Here is a 14222-nt window from a genome sequence, read left to right as displayed (position 1 = left end):
ATAAACAAACTGAAAGAGTTATTCAAAGAGGAGACAAAGCTTAAAAATAAAATCTATTCAGTTACCTAAGATTAGAGATTGTATTATACCTGTAAAATAAGAGCAGGTGGCTATGAACTAGAAAGAATTTCCAGAAATATAAAGTAATAGCTGAAATAAATAATTCAATAAAGGGCTGGAGAAAGAGTCAAGGAAATCTTGCAGAACAGAGAGAAAAACAAAGACATGGAAAAGGACAGAAAAATTTTAAAAGAGAGCACTGATACAGAAGCTCTAAGAAAAAAAAATAGAAGGATACAGAAAACATAAAAGGAAAGAAATAATGAAAGAAATACAGAAGACTTCCCAGAACTGAAGAAAGACAGAAGGGTGCAGATTCAAAGGGCCCACCAAATGCTTTGCGGGATGAATAAAAAAGGACCCTCACTCATCCTCCTGAAATTTCGTCATGCCAAAAGCAAAGACGCATCAGCACAGAACGCTTCCAGAGAACAAAAACAGACAAGCTACAAAGAAATTATTCATATTAGCACCACACCTCTTATCAGTAACACCAGGTACTCAAGGAAACGGAACGCAACCTTCAAAATGGTAAAGGAAAACGATTTTAAACCTGAATTCTATACCCAGCCAAGGTGTGCACCTAGTGCGAAGGTGAAAAGGACATTTTCAAACATTGTGCTGACAAGCACACACACACATTCTTTCTAAAAAATTACTTCAGGAAATGCTCTAGAAAACTGTAAAATCTAAAGTAAAAAGAAAAAAGACATGAGATCTAAGACAACACAGAACTTGTCAAAGAATGCAATTAAATAACATGATATTAGCTGAGCATCACACCCAGAAAAAAGTCAGTTCATATTAGAATTTCAACAAATAGTATGATTAAAAAGCTGGATAACCAGTGATATGAAGAAGGCATACACTCTTCTACCAAGAGGAGGAAAACATGGCAATTAGAAAATCTAGGGAAAACAGTTACAGCCCAAACTAGAAGCCAAACTAAAGCAAGGCATGATCTTGAGTACCAGTACAGTATAAAAACCCATTTGTTCTCTATGGATCCCATCATACGACTTCGTTCAGCAGTGAGTATTATTTACATACTCATCATACTGATTACTGCAGAATCAACAAATGTAACTATTACAACCCTTGACAATACAAAATAAACGTTACAGCTGACATAAATGGGGAAGGGAATGTGAGAAATTCAAGGTCAAGATTGTGAGGGGTACTAATTTTTCTCAACTTAGAAAGTGGCGAGTCTAGAGAAGATGTTTAATGCTTTCTAGAGTTAATGGTACAAGACTAAGAAGTTTAACCAGAAAGACCAAAAAAAAAAAGGGAAGAAAGAGAATAGGTATTAAAAGTCAAAATCCTCACTTTTTACGAAGGGGATATACTAGATCACTTAAGAATAGTGAAAAATAAAGTTTAGCATATTACATACAAAATTGGGATAAAAATCAGAATTAAAAATAGAAAAGGTCTAAAATGGTTACCTCTGAGGAGAGAAATTAGTTGGAAAAGGTAGGAGGTAGAAAGATTTTTACTTCTCTATTTATGCCTTTGTGTACTATTCAAATTCTTATGTTTATATGGCTATTACTTCCCAAAATAAATATACACACGTACACAGAGACACATACACATTTCATTAGAGTCCCCCTTCCTCACCAATGCAGGAAAACACTTGAGAAATTCTTCTTCATTTCTTCTTTTTTCTAAATCCCATGCACTATATACCAACCTTCTATTATGGTATTTCAGACGAGACACAATTGATTCAATAGACTCAAGAACCACCCTACATCCTCGATAAACAGTGGTGATAGCAACAGTGTACGTTTGTGTTAGAATGGTCAAAACACATCCACACACATTATCTTATTTAATTCTCACAATAATCTTGTGAGAGCAGATTTTAGAGATTAATCAAGTAAAACTCCCAAAGGTTTTAGTGATTTCCCACCCCAAAAAAACAAAGTAGGAAAAATAATATAAATATACTAGACAAATTAAAAAATGTATTTAAAAATACCTTCATGTAACACTGAAAGCTGAAAATGCTCTCCAAATTTATAATATACAATGAAATAATAAATATCTGTCATAAGTAATGAAAGAAATTTAACTTAACAATACAAATAGTCACCACTTTGGAAAACAGTTTGGCAGTTTTTATAAAGTTAAACATACACTTACCATATGACCCAGCAATCCCACTCCCAGGTTATTGCCCAAGAAAAATGAAACACACCACAAAGACACGCACTCAAATGCTGACAGCAGCTGTATTCACAACAGCCAAACACTAGAAACAACCCAAATGCCCATCAATTGGTAAACAGATAAACCGTGGTAATGTCCACACAGCGGAATACTGCTCAACAACAAAAAGGAACAAACACGATACACACAACAACGCAGATGAACCTCTATAGTACCATGCTATGTGAAAGTAACCAGGCGCAGAGGACTATGTATTTATGATTCTACTTATACGAAATTCTAGAAAAGCAAAATTATAGTAACAGCAGATTAGTGGTTGCCAGGGCTGAGGGAAGAAGACCGATGTATGGGGGAATGAGGGAACTTTTAGGAGTGACAGAAATGTTCTATGTCATGATTGCAGTGTGTGTTGCACTACTGTATAAATTTAGCAAAATTCATCAAAGTGTACACTTAACACTGAATTTTACTGTATGTAACCTACGACTCACTCAATAATACATATGCACATTTAACTACTGACAACAGCTTTTCAGCACAGGCATTAACTACAGACCTTCAAAGAATATTAAAATCACTATTTAAGAGGTAACTTTTAACCGGAAAATAGATATACAGGAACTTAAAAGTCCTAAGAATGGAACAGTCCTCATCCTACTCCACTTGGCCATGTGGATAAACAGCAGTTGCCTGGCAACCAGTCTAAACTCTAGATTTCTAATAAACACATTGACCACAAGCAGGTGAACTCAAAGAGGAGAAACTAAGCTTTACACTGAAGAGTTCTTCCTTTAATACTAAAAAGGAATAATAAATAATATTTATTTAGATAGATAGTACTTGTTAAGATTAATTATTTATCTAAAGCAGGAGTGAACAAGAAATACTAAAAGTAGATCATGAAAAATAAAAAATTAAATTAAACATAAACACACACAAAAGAAAAGCCTCTCCTCATCTGGTCTTTTACTTGAGGACCTCACTTCCCTAACTTAGGGGACTGTCGAATCCATGAGCTTGTGGGTGAGCCCGTCCCTGTCACCACTCAAACAGGCTTAACATAATTGAATACTTCTATTTACACATCTATATATCTTTAAACGCATCCAAGTTAGACACTTTTCTAGATATTAAATCATTCTAAAGACATCTTTCTGGATTGTAGAATCTGTGGAAAACACAAAAAATCACAACACAAACTTTCTGTAACACGCATGCACACAACACACCAGAAAGCCAAACTTTTACAACTTTGATTATAAACAATCAAAATCAAGAATTATAAAGAATCACTAAATAACAAGCAAATTTCTAACGCATATGTTAAATATCCTTTCTCTCTTACTGGACATAGTATGTCACAGTTCACTTTGTTAAGAGCATCAGAAAAAATATCCACTTCCAGGCCACCACTAACTGTCAGCACACTTACCCAGCACGTTACTCTCAGCTTTGTTGGACACTTACCCCTCTTCTGAACCCAACCTTCTTTCACAATGGTAACATCGCTCATGATGGCTCCCCTCTGAGCCCCCAACTTGGAGAACTGGTGCTTTGTGATAGCAGCTTTGGGGTTTGGATTCTCTGCTGCTGCTGCCCTTCCCACTCTCTAGTGATGACTCAGCCTGGAAGGAAGTATTGAAGAAAGAATTTCTTTTTTTTTCCATTCTTGCAACTCACATAGCAATAACAAACAACTAATTCTTTGTAAATGTCTTCAACTGGCCTGACCTCACATAAAAGTCTTGCTCTTCAAACTGGAGAACTTATTTATTAAATACTTCTATAATGAATGCACTCCCCTGGTCTTGTGACGGATTTCAAATGATAGTGAAACTTTTAACCTAAGAGGCTGCAACAAAAAATGTCTTAAGAAAACCACTGTCACATCTACACAAATAACACAGAAAAACGGGTGATGTGTGCTTGAGGTGAGAAGGGAAGAAAATGAAAGTTAAGTGAACTAAAAGTAAATCTTCATGTATGTCTAGTTTCAAAATCCCTGTAAATTCAGAAACAGTTATGGCAAAGCGACTGTGAATGCTTTTAATGGCTGTATTGATGTAAAATACAATGAATTAAGAAACCAACATTTATGTACACTTACTCTGCCTTGTTCCAAGAAATATTTTAGGTAGATTACGAAAAATAAAATATTATAAATAACATAAAATCAATTACTTTTTATAGTAGACAAAATGAAATAAAGGGAATATGAAAGCGGAAAAAAGTATGGAGTGTTCCAGATGTGTCAAGAATATCATAGCTGCTTATATCTATTATTCTCAGGTAATATTCACAACAACCCTATAAGAGTATGTATTATTAAGTCCATTTCCTGCATGGGGAAACTGAGGCTCACAGAGAGTAAGCAGACTGCCCGACTTCAACACAGCTCATGAATGATGGAGCCAAGAGCTAAAGCCAGGCTGTCAACTGCAGAGCCTGCATTCTTAACTCCAAACTACACTGCCTTAAAAATAAAAAGAAGGTGCACCTACAACATGACTGACAAACATTAATGTACAATTGAAATTTCACAAGATTGTAACCTATCAACTCAATAAAAAAAAAAAGTTTAAAAAATAAATAAATAAATAAATAAAAATAAAAAGAAGCCAGAGTAACAGTCTAAGTATTTGTGAAACACAGGCCACAAATTTAGCATGATGCTTTCAGGAAGCAATGCAAATAAAAAAACACAATCAGTTTCAGTATTTACACTATCCATAAATATTTTTTAAAAGAAAAAAAAAAAAGAAGTGCTCAAAAGAATACAATTCTTCCTGGGACAAAACTCTAAATTTATCCCATGGGTCTTCATAAAATACCTCGTAGTGTAACAAACCAAGTCCCTAAAATATCCTCACATATATACAGCAATGAGTTTTCCAGGGTTATTTCTTATTGTCCCTCTCAACTGAAAAAGGAAAATGCCAAGATAAAATTGAGTTAAAGCATTTCCACAGAAAAGGATCCAAAAAATGTGGTCCAGGTACCCCAGCATTATGCGGTCCAAGAACACAGGCATAAATTTTAGATGACCAGGAAAATAGATGGAAGGACTATATAACTATACTGTTTTCTCAAACTGGGGTTTTCGTAAATAGCACACAGCAGTAAATCCAAGGCAGACTGTCCAGCTAGCACTGAACTGAATTGCAGCTCTTTTTCCCACGCAAATAAAGTACAGAACCTCATCACTCAGCAGCCAGGAATCAAGACTAACATGCTCTCAGGAAAGCCTGACAGCGTCTGTGTGGCTGAACAGAAGACCGCCCCACTCACGTGGCACGGGGCTGAGGGCAGCAGCTCCAGGCAGGGCCGAAGCTGTCCTCAGAATCATCGTCTGCTACTGCAGAGTCAAAAGGGGTATTAGAATCCGGGTGTATCGTCCCAAAATATGTTAGACAAAAATACTAAGAGAAAGTCCAGAAAAAGTGAAGAAAAAGAAAGATGAAAAAAGAAAAGAACTTCTTTGGCTAAATAAGTTTGGGAAATTATACAAACCATGCCTTTCTCTTGAAATGTCACTATTAACACACTGAAGGTACAAAATATGTATAATCTTATTTATCTCAGCAAATCGTAAACTTATTTGAACACACGTGGCCCTTTTTTTTCTTTAGGAACATGTATTGATAGCCAGAGGAACACACTTTGAGAAATGACCCTAGGAAACGCCACAGAATCCAAAACAAGACCCATCTCACCATTAAAAATAGGGGAAAAAAGAAAAATCTTGAGAAAAGAATCCAAACATCACTTTAATTTGATTTATATAACTTTCTGAAGAACTCAACATGGTCAACCGGCTACACCATATAGAACTAGACAAGTGAAAGGCTTAACTCTTTATGCCACATAAAGAATTACAAGGAAGTTAAACACCAGGAACACCAGTGCAAAACGGTGTCTTCAGAAGAACTGGCTGTAGACCTGCTCTTCGGTCATACTCGCAGCAAGGGGCTTCACAGCTCCTAGAGCCATTCTTGCTTTCTGACTATGAAATTATATAATCGGGGTAAAGGAAAATTCATATCTTGGTATTTTGGGGATTAGAAATGGAAGAGATCAGGGATCAATACTTAGTAATAACCAAAAAAGAATACATATCCAATAAACATATATAAAACATATACTCTATTAAAATAACTTGCATTACAATACCCTTATAAAGAACACTAGAAAAACAAAAATATTTTCAAAATTGATTCTGTTTTTTTAAGTGAACATTTCATTTTTAGAATCTTAAACCTGAAGGGACCTTCATTTTACAGTTGAGGAAAAAGAGGTCAAAGCAGATGAAGTGACTTGCCCAGGCTCACGAAGCTACTTGACAAGAGGACCAAGGCCAGAGAAGCAGGCACATGCTCTTTCCTCCAGCACTGCCTCTTCAGCACAAAACAATATACTGAAATATCCAGATCAACTCAAAATCAATGAATCTTGTTTTATAATGAAACTTTCAAAAAACTAGTTTTTTAGATAAAAATGTTTATTAGTGCTTATATATTTAGGGTAAACTGTTAAAATGTATGTTAAATGGAGAGAACAAAATTTAGAATCTTCATCAGGGCCAGTGAACCCATGCGTTACAGAGATGGCTTCATCCATTTGCATCTTAAAATGTTACCAAATCCTACCCACAATCCTAATTTTCAGCTTTAAAATTGCTCCTGGGTCTATTGGCTAAAATGATACATTCTTTGAACATAAAAGATGTGCAAATGCATACTACTCTAGAATTATGCTCAATAGGCTAGAAGTAAATGTTGTCTTCTGTATATAAGAACAATGCTCTTGATTCTCAAGCGGTCTTCAATTTCCCACTGCGGCAGTGCTCTTGCACCAGCCATCAGCTCTCTCCCACTCAGCCTTCCATGTTACTAAAGACACATCTGCAAAACGACAAGCTGGACTTCACCTCTGTAATCTGCTTCCCTAAAGTAGGCTGAACTTCACCCCCTCTACGGTCTAACTTCCCCAGAAATGCCTTCTATTCAATGAGCTATAACAGACAAAATCTAGTTTAATTTTCTTTTGAGCCTATCACATTAAACATTTCATTGTTGGATAATCTAATTTTTCCCATTCTTATAAAAAACTTCACACAAAATTCTTGGCAGATTCAACTTAGAAGTTACAGGAAGCAGTTACACTAAAGGTACTTTCATTCAGAACTATTTGAGAATTTGATGATGATAATAATTGCATTGGAATGTCATTTTACAACTTACAAACATTTTCACATCTTTTACCTCATTCAATAGCATATTCAGTAAAGCACACTGACAGTGCCTGGCACATAAGAGATGCTCAACAAATATGGAACAATGAATGTGTGGGTGAATGAAAGAACAAAGATGAAGCATGAAATAACTAATAAAGAACAGACTAAGCAAACTAATATTGTAAGTCAATAGAGAGATGCTGTCAAGTCATCTTAAAAACAACTTGAACTTAAACATTATGAAAGCACCTACACATGAGTAATTAAAATTATAATAAATATTCTTCCCTATTCATTAACGTATGTTTCCTATGGACTGCCATTAATAAGGACTCACGCATTAAGATTATCCTTTTATCTGGACATTTTTTGACACTTTTTGTTTAGATGGTCAAGTTTCAATTCCCAAACAAATCAAGCATCAACACTGCCCAAAATCATCCCTTATGGGAGGAAAAACGAGAAAGAATGGCATAGTTTCTTTTTTCCCTTTTATTTTGTGAGGAAGATTGGCCTGTAGCTAACATCCATTGCCAATCCTCCTCTTTTTTTGCTTGAGGAAGACTGGCCCTGAGCTAACATCCATCCCAATCCAGCTCTATTTTGCATGTGGGTCATCGCAACAGCATGGCATGACAAGTGGTCTAAGTCCCTGCCTGGGATCTGAACCCGTGAACCTGGGCCACCGGAGTGGAACACACCAAACTCAACCACTACACCACAGGGTTGGCCCCAAGAATGGCATATTTTCCTAACGATATTTACAAAAATTTTTTAAAGGTATTTGTTTACTTATGGCAACCAACCATTCAATTTTAAGTTAACTTCTTCAAACATCTTTTAAAAATATCATTCACTCAAGAAAACATATACGTATATTTATTCCGTCAATTAACATGTATTGATTGTCTACTCTGGGACAAGCACAATATGGATTATACAGGGAGGTAAGCAAAACAAAGTATTTAAAAATCTTTTCCCAAACCTATAATGATTTGTTATCAAAGTGCTTTCACATATACAACCCCACTTGACTCTAAAGACAATCTGTGCAGTGGCTATTGCATCTACAATTTTGAACCTAGGAAAACCGACCAATCAACAACAATGACATTACTTCCTCACAGTTACCATGACAAGTTAGTGACAAGTAACAAAAGTGACTACCTGCAATTCAAGTATGCTCTCTACCAAATAACAATACGGACTCTCAAAAATACGGATAAAATTTACAAATAGTTCTGAACATGTTTTTCTCTATCAAATTATTTCTCAGAATAAAAACATTGTACTTTCCACTAAAGTACAATGTTTTCAAATAAATTAAATATAACTGTGGCATCACAAACGAAATTATAACATCAGAAGACTAAAAGTAGGCTGACATAAAGTTAAAAAGCAACCCCAGGGGCTTAAGTTCACACGTTCCGCTTGGGCGGCCTGGGGTCTGCAGGTTTGGATCCCGAGGGCAGATCCAGCACCACTTGTCAGGCCATGCTGTGGCGGCGCCCCACATAAAACAGAGGAGCACTGGCACAGATGTTAGCTCAGCGACAATCTTCCTCAAGCAGAAGAGGAAGATTGGCAACAGATGTTAGCTCAGGGCCAATCTTACTCACACAAAAAAGAAGAGCAACTCCAACAATTCTTTTTTACAAATAATAATAAAATTCATAGGTTAATAATTTCCTATATGTTAATGTCTAAGTTAAAAGCCACAATACAATCTATAATAAAACTTTCTCTAAACTATAAACTTGGCTGTAATTTAATACTATGTAGAACAGACTTGCTCTGCAACACAATATTTTACCTACTTTAAATATGCTAGCCAAAGTGAATTAATGAAGGACAACTAATGTTCAAATACAACAGAATGTTGCTACTTTGAAATACAAATGATGGTCAAGAGTAACCATAATATAATCCAATGGTATTTACTGACTTCAAGAAATAAACATATGAACTTAATATACGCCATGATAAACACATAAGGCTATACAAAACTTTTAAAAGAATTTAAGGGAAAGGAAAAATACTGAAGTGGAAGGGAAATTCAAGGCAATTTGCTCTGCACTTCACCAGTCTGTCCCTTATAAGAGTTGTTATCCTGTTAAAAACACATCGTAGAGGCAAGTGACCCACACAAACGATGTTATTTCGGATGCCTTTCCTCTCTTCAGAGGGTAATAAAACACTTTGTGGATTTTCTTAAAACTCTTTCTATAGATATCTTCACTGCTTCACACTATGGGAAAACACTTAAATAAGCATAGGCAAGACTTTCACACAAAATATCAATTCTTCCAAATTGCCAACCAACTCTCAGAAATCAACTTAATAAGCTTTGAAACATATATACAAAAACAAAGCATTCTCCCCCCACTTCCTACCCATTTCACCCAACACATCCATTATTAAACAAATAGAAAAGCAACTTGTGCTGGATGATATATTTAATATTAATATATACTATTATTTATATCTTTATTATTATTTGTATACTATTATATTAATATATATTAACATGTTATATTAATATATTAACAACTCAGGAAATGCTTATCGGATTCCTCTGGCTCACCCAAACCACTGAACAAGCTACTGATAAATTATCCCCTACATCTCTCACATGACCTACGGCTTGTCTCTATGTGAAGGCAGCTATAACAACATGGACAGGTGGAGGGTCACTACTGAAAGAATTTCAGTTGCACAGTTGGTCATATTTTTCCAACATACATGTAAAGTCCTTCTAAAATTTGCCTTGGGGACCTCCCTGATTATAAAATGAAAAAAATCCCCACACGCACACAAAATACAATTGGTATATGGTCCAATAAATGCCAAAAATCAGCTAGACAGATTTTACCCCCAATTAAACTGAGAGCTAACCAGCAAGTATGGACTCCTGTAACTAAGCTCCTCACAGTGGTGCATCAGAAAGAGCACTGGACAAGCCAAAAAACTTGGGTCCCTGTTCCCAACTCTGCCCCACCCAGTGTGATGTTAAGTAAGGTCCAAAAAGTGGAGCGTTAGATGAACTCTAAACAGCCCCACAGCTCTTCCAGAGCTAATATTTATGATCCTTCAAGTTAAAATCCACTGAGTATCTCCTTCATTTATAGATGGCATCTTAGGTGACACTGTCATGATTATATACAGTTCCTGTCCTCAAGTTTAATAGACAGTTGGGAAGATAAAACATTCAAACAACAATTCCACTCAGACAAAATTTGAACTAAACTCCAATACTGGCAAAATACCGTCTCTCTTCCCCTCCCTTCCCCCAGACTCCCAAATACAGTCAGAGGTTTTGCTAATTAATAGAGGGGAGAAAACTCTCATTTGAAAGTCTTCTAGTAACTTCTACTAAATCTTTTTACTTTCCCTCTGAATATGAGCATAATATACTCATTAAGAAATATGAAATATCTGCAGTTGGTGATAAATAAATATAAACAGAGTATTGAAAAGAAAAAGAACGAAAAAGCAAATCTACTGGTCAAGAAGTATATATTCATTTATCTATTGATTACTATTTGAAAATTACCTCACAAAGGAAATGTGTTTATACCTAATATGCTGAAAGATTATGGTGCTACAATAAAATATGCAAACATTTGAGGCATTTAATTAACCATTTGAAACAACTGAAATGAAAAAGAACTGTTATGGATCAGTCAATACACTTTTTTTCCCTACAATTACTTGATTTCTTTCAAAATAATTGTACTACACTATCAAAATTTAGCAGCGTCGTTGTGAACTCTAATAATAGGTACAAACAAGTTAGGAAAAACACTGAGAAAACGTGTTTCAGAATTAGGAAAGTTAAAATGAAACGATTTCTACAGTGCCAGAATAAGTGTTTTTTCCTGTGAAAGTCACTTTCAGAAGTATAGCAGGGGCTGTTGTAAGGATTAAATGCATTTATGCATGTGAGGCACATATAAAAGTGCCTTGCACACACAAGTGCTCACCAGGCACTGGCCAGCGCTAACTCTACAGTGAATCTAGCTCTGAGTAAAGACCATAAGAAAACATCTAAGTTAACAGCAGGTGACTACAGAAAAGCGCATGCCATACAAAACCAGGATTTAGAATACTGATGCATACTGAAACCTGGAGCTAAAAACAAAGCAATTTTAAACGATTCAAATATTCTAACACAAACGTACAAAAATTCATTATGTGCATTAATTTAGATTAACTTTAGAAAGATAAAGATGCCAGTCAAATTACAAGACTGATTTGGTCAAAACAAAATGAAATGGTTTATTTTTCTGCCTTGTATCTTATGTTATTTAAATCTAAGTGGTTTTAAATTAAATATTTTTTAATGCTTGAAACTTAACCACACTATAAGATCCTACCAGATCATGGCTAAAAATTCAATTAACATGTCATTAACAGTAATTGCCTTATCTTCCCAAGGGTGAATTCTTGAACCAAAAGGTATAACAACAAAGAAGTGTAGCTATGTTTTCACAAAAATATGCAAAATTTAAGTAAACCCTAAACTTCCACAAAATCAATTTGTAAAACAGGTTCCTTTTTTTAAAGAAACCCCAAGAGTTGGAAATTTCCATTCAACTTTTTTAAGAAAGAAAATCTCTCATACGTTTAAACCAAAAACTAGAGTTTAAAAACTCTTAAATCTCTACTTTGCACAAGACTCTATGCTGAGTACGTCTGTCCCATGATATGCTTAACCAAAACAAGTTTAGATTTCCAGTGATTCTGAAAACAAATTCTCTTTCTAACGGTAGGGATCTTCTGGATGAAATGTAAATAAAACAGTTCTTAATCAATCAGCCCCTTACACACAGTTCACACTCTGGTATTTCTTGAATGAATGAATGAAATCTTATTTAAAATACTTTACAGACATAAAACTACATCAACAAAAAAAGTGCAAAGCAGAACACTGAAATACTCTCACACAGGCAACTTAAAATTTTTAGTTTGACATTGACTCTTAGTTTAAGTTGGAAAACAATTCACTAAAGTAATCATTATGGAAAGGCTAAAAGTAGGGGACAAAAGGAACACAAATAATAGTTTCAGAAAATTTTTGATAGAAAATTACTTTAGACTAGATATTCGTTAAATACTGTAAGAAAACATACTACTGAAAATACTTGGCACAACTATACACAACAGAAAATGAAAATTCTACATTCCTCTGAATTCCAATGTTGTCTCACATATGACATGCACTCCCTCACTTTAAAATAAGAAGCTCAACCAATCAAAGATATTGGGGTCAACTTCAGCGAGAAAAACAAAAAGCAGGCCTTCAAACTACAGTCTCCTTGGTAAACTTTTAAAGTCAAGATTATGTATTGACAAAAGAAAACAAATTACAGTCCTGATAAATATCTTGCAAATAATTGTGCATTCAGTCATACATCTTGGAAAACTAGTAATTTATTCCTAAGTAGATACTTTAATAAGAAATATTTTCATGTTTTAGACAACTACCTCCTGAATACGTGTGTTTTAGACAATCACCTCCCGGAATATTCATACTAATTTACACATATTTTGTAATGATACTCAAGTTCTGGAGATAAACTTTCCTAAATCATCTTTATTGGACTCTTCCACTTTTGGATTTTTCAACTATTTCCTAACAATGTAAACCTAATTTAATAACTTTCCACCAAAAACAAAACCAGTGGCTGTCTGGTGACTTACAGTATAATCTACCAAGAGACATAATATGACCACGCTTTACCAAATACGGAAGACACACCTAAACTGATGATATGAGGGAGCTGGCAATGTATTAACTGCAAAGTCTTTATTTCATACCTTTCAGCTACAAAATGAACTAAAAAAGTGTAAACATCTTATTAATACTAGTAATTAGTCAATATAGACACATACGTTTCACTGTTGAGTTTCTATTTGGAAACGTTATCAATTCCAAACTACTGAGCTTTCAACCAATTACCACACTGGTGAAATGAGTTGGTTTTATTTTGACAACGTTATTTTCATGGAAGAAATGAGGGCATCCTAGCCTTGACGTATGGGCAAGCATTTCCTCTGCTTTCTGAAGATCAACGTTAAATATCGGTAATGAAACCCTGGCCCCAAACAGATTCAATCTAGTCTAACTGTACAATCCCGGGAAATCCCAAACAAGGAGTGACCCCGCCTAGGACTCAGGGCGAACACAGCGGCCAGCTCGGTTTCAACTTTGGGCTCTGAAGGGCCCCACCAGCATCATGGCTGATGCAGACCGATGCGCAGGAGGAGGAGGAGGTGGACGAGGAAGAGGCTGGTTTGTTTACTTGCAGCCCGAGCCGCCGCCGCCGCCGCCGCCGCCAGCAGCGACAGCATCACTGGATCCGCCAAACCCAGCATCTTCCGCACATTTCTATTCTTGGCACACAACTCCCGAGCGGATTAGAACCCCACTACTATTAAAAACACAGCCGAGCACGTTACCCACCTCCCAGACACCCCCGCCCACCAGGCCGTCTTCGCCCGTGCGCGGGCAGCGGGGCGGCCGGGAGGAGCCCCCGGAGCCGGCGCGGCCTCACCCCCACGCGCAGACAGCCCCCCCGGACGCCGCCGCGGCGCCCCGCGTTACATAACCTCCCGCCCGGCGCGGCGCCCCCTCCCCAGCCGCGCGGCCGGCCCGGAGCGGCCCGCCCGAGGCGCCAGGCCGGGCGGCCCAGGCGCGCACGGGACCGCTAGGCCGGAGCCCCTACCCGGCCGCGGCCCGCCGCCCCCC

General features: G+C 36.5%; 1 protein-coding gene across 1 annotated transcript in view; it reads right to left on the bottom strand.

Moving 5' to 3' along the window:
• Positions 1-14222, bottom strand: part of AKT3 (AKT serine/threonine kinase 3) — a 325271-nt gene that overhangs the window by 310402 nt on the left and 647 nt on the right. The window contains exon 2 of the mRNA XM_046678396.1: positions 3706-3871. Coding sequence (XP_046534352.1) covers positions 3706-3751 — 46 coding nt within the window. The 5' untranslated portion in view covers positions 3752-3871. The remainder of the gene's footprint in view (positions 1-3705; positions 3872-14222) is intronic.

Source organism: Equus quagga, chromosome 12 (assembly GCF_021613505.1).
Source record: "Equus quagga isolate Etosha38 chromosome 12, UCLA_HA_Equagga_1.0, whole genome shotgun sequence".
Classification (NCBI taxonomy): Eukaryota; Metazoa; Chordata; class Mammalia; order Perissodactyla; family Equidae; genus Equus; species Equus quagga.
Note: the sequence above shows the minus strand (reverse complement) of the source record. Positions and strands in the feature narration are given on the sequence as shown.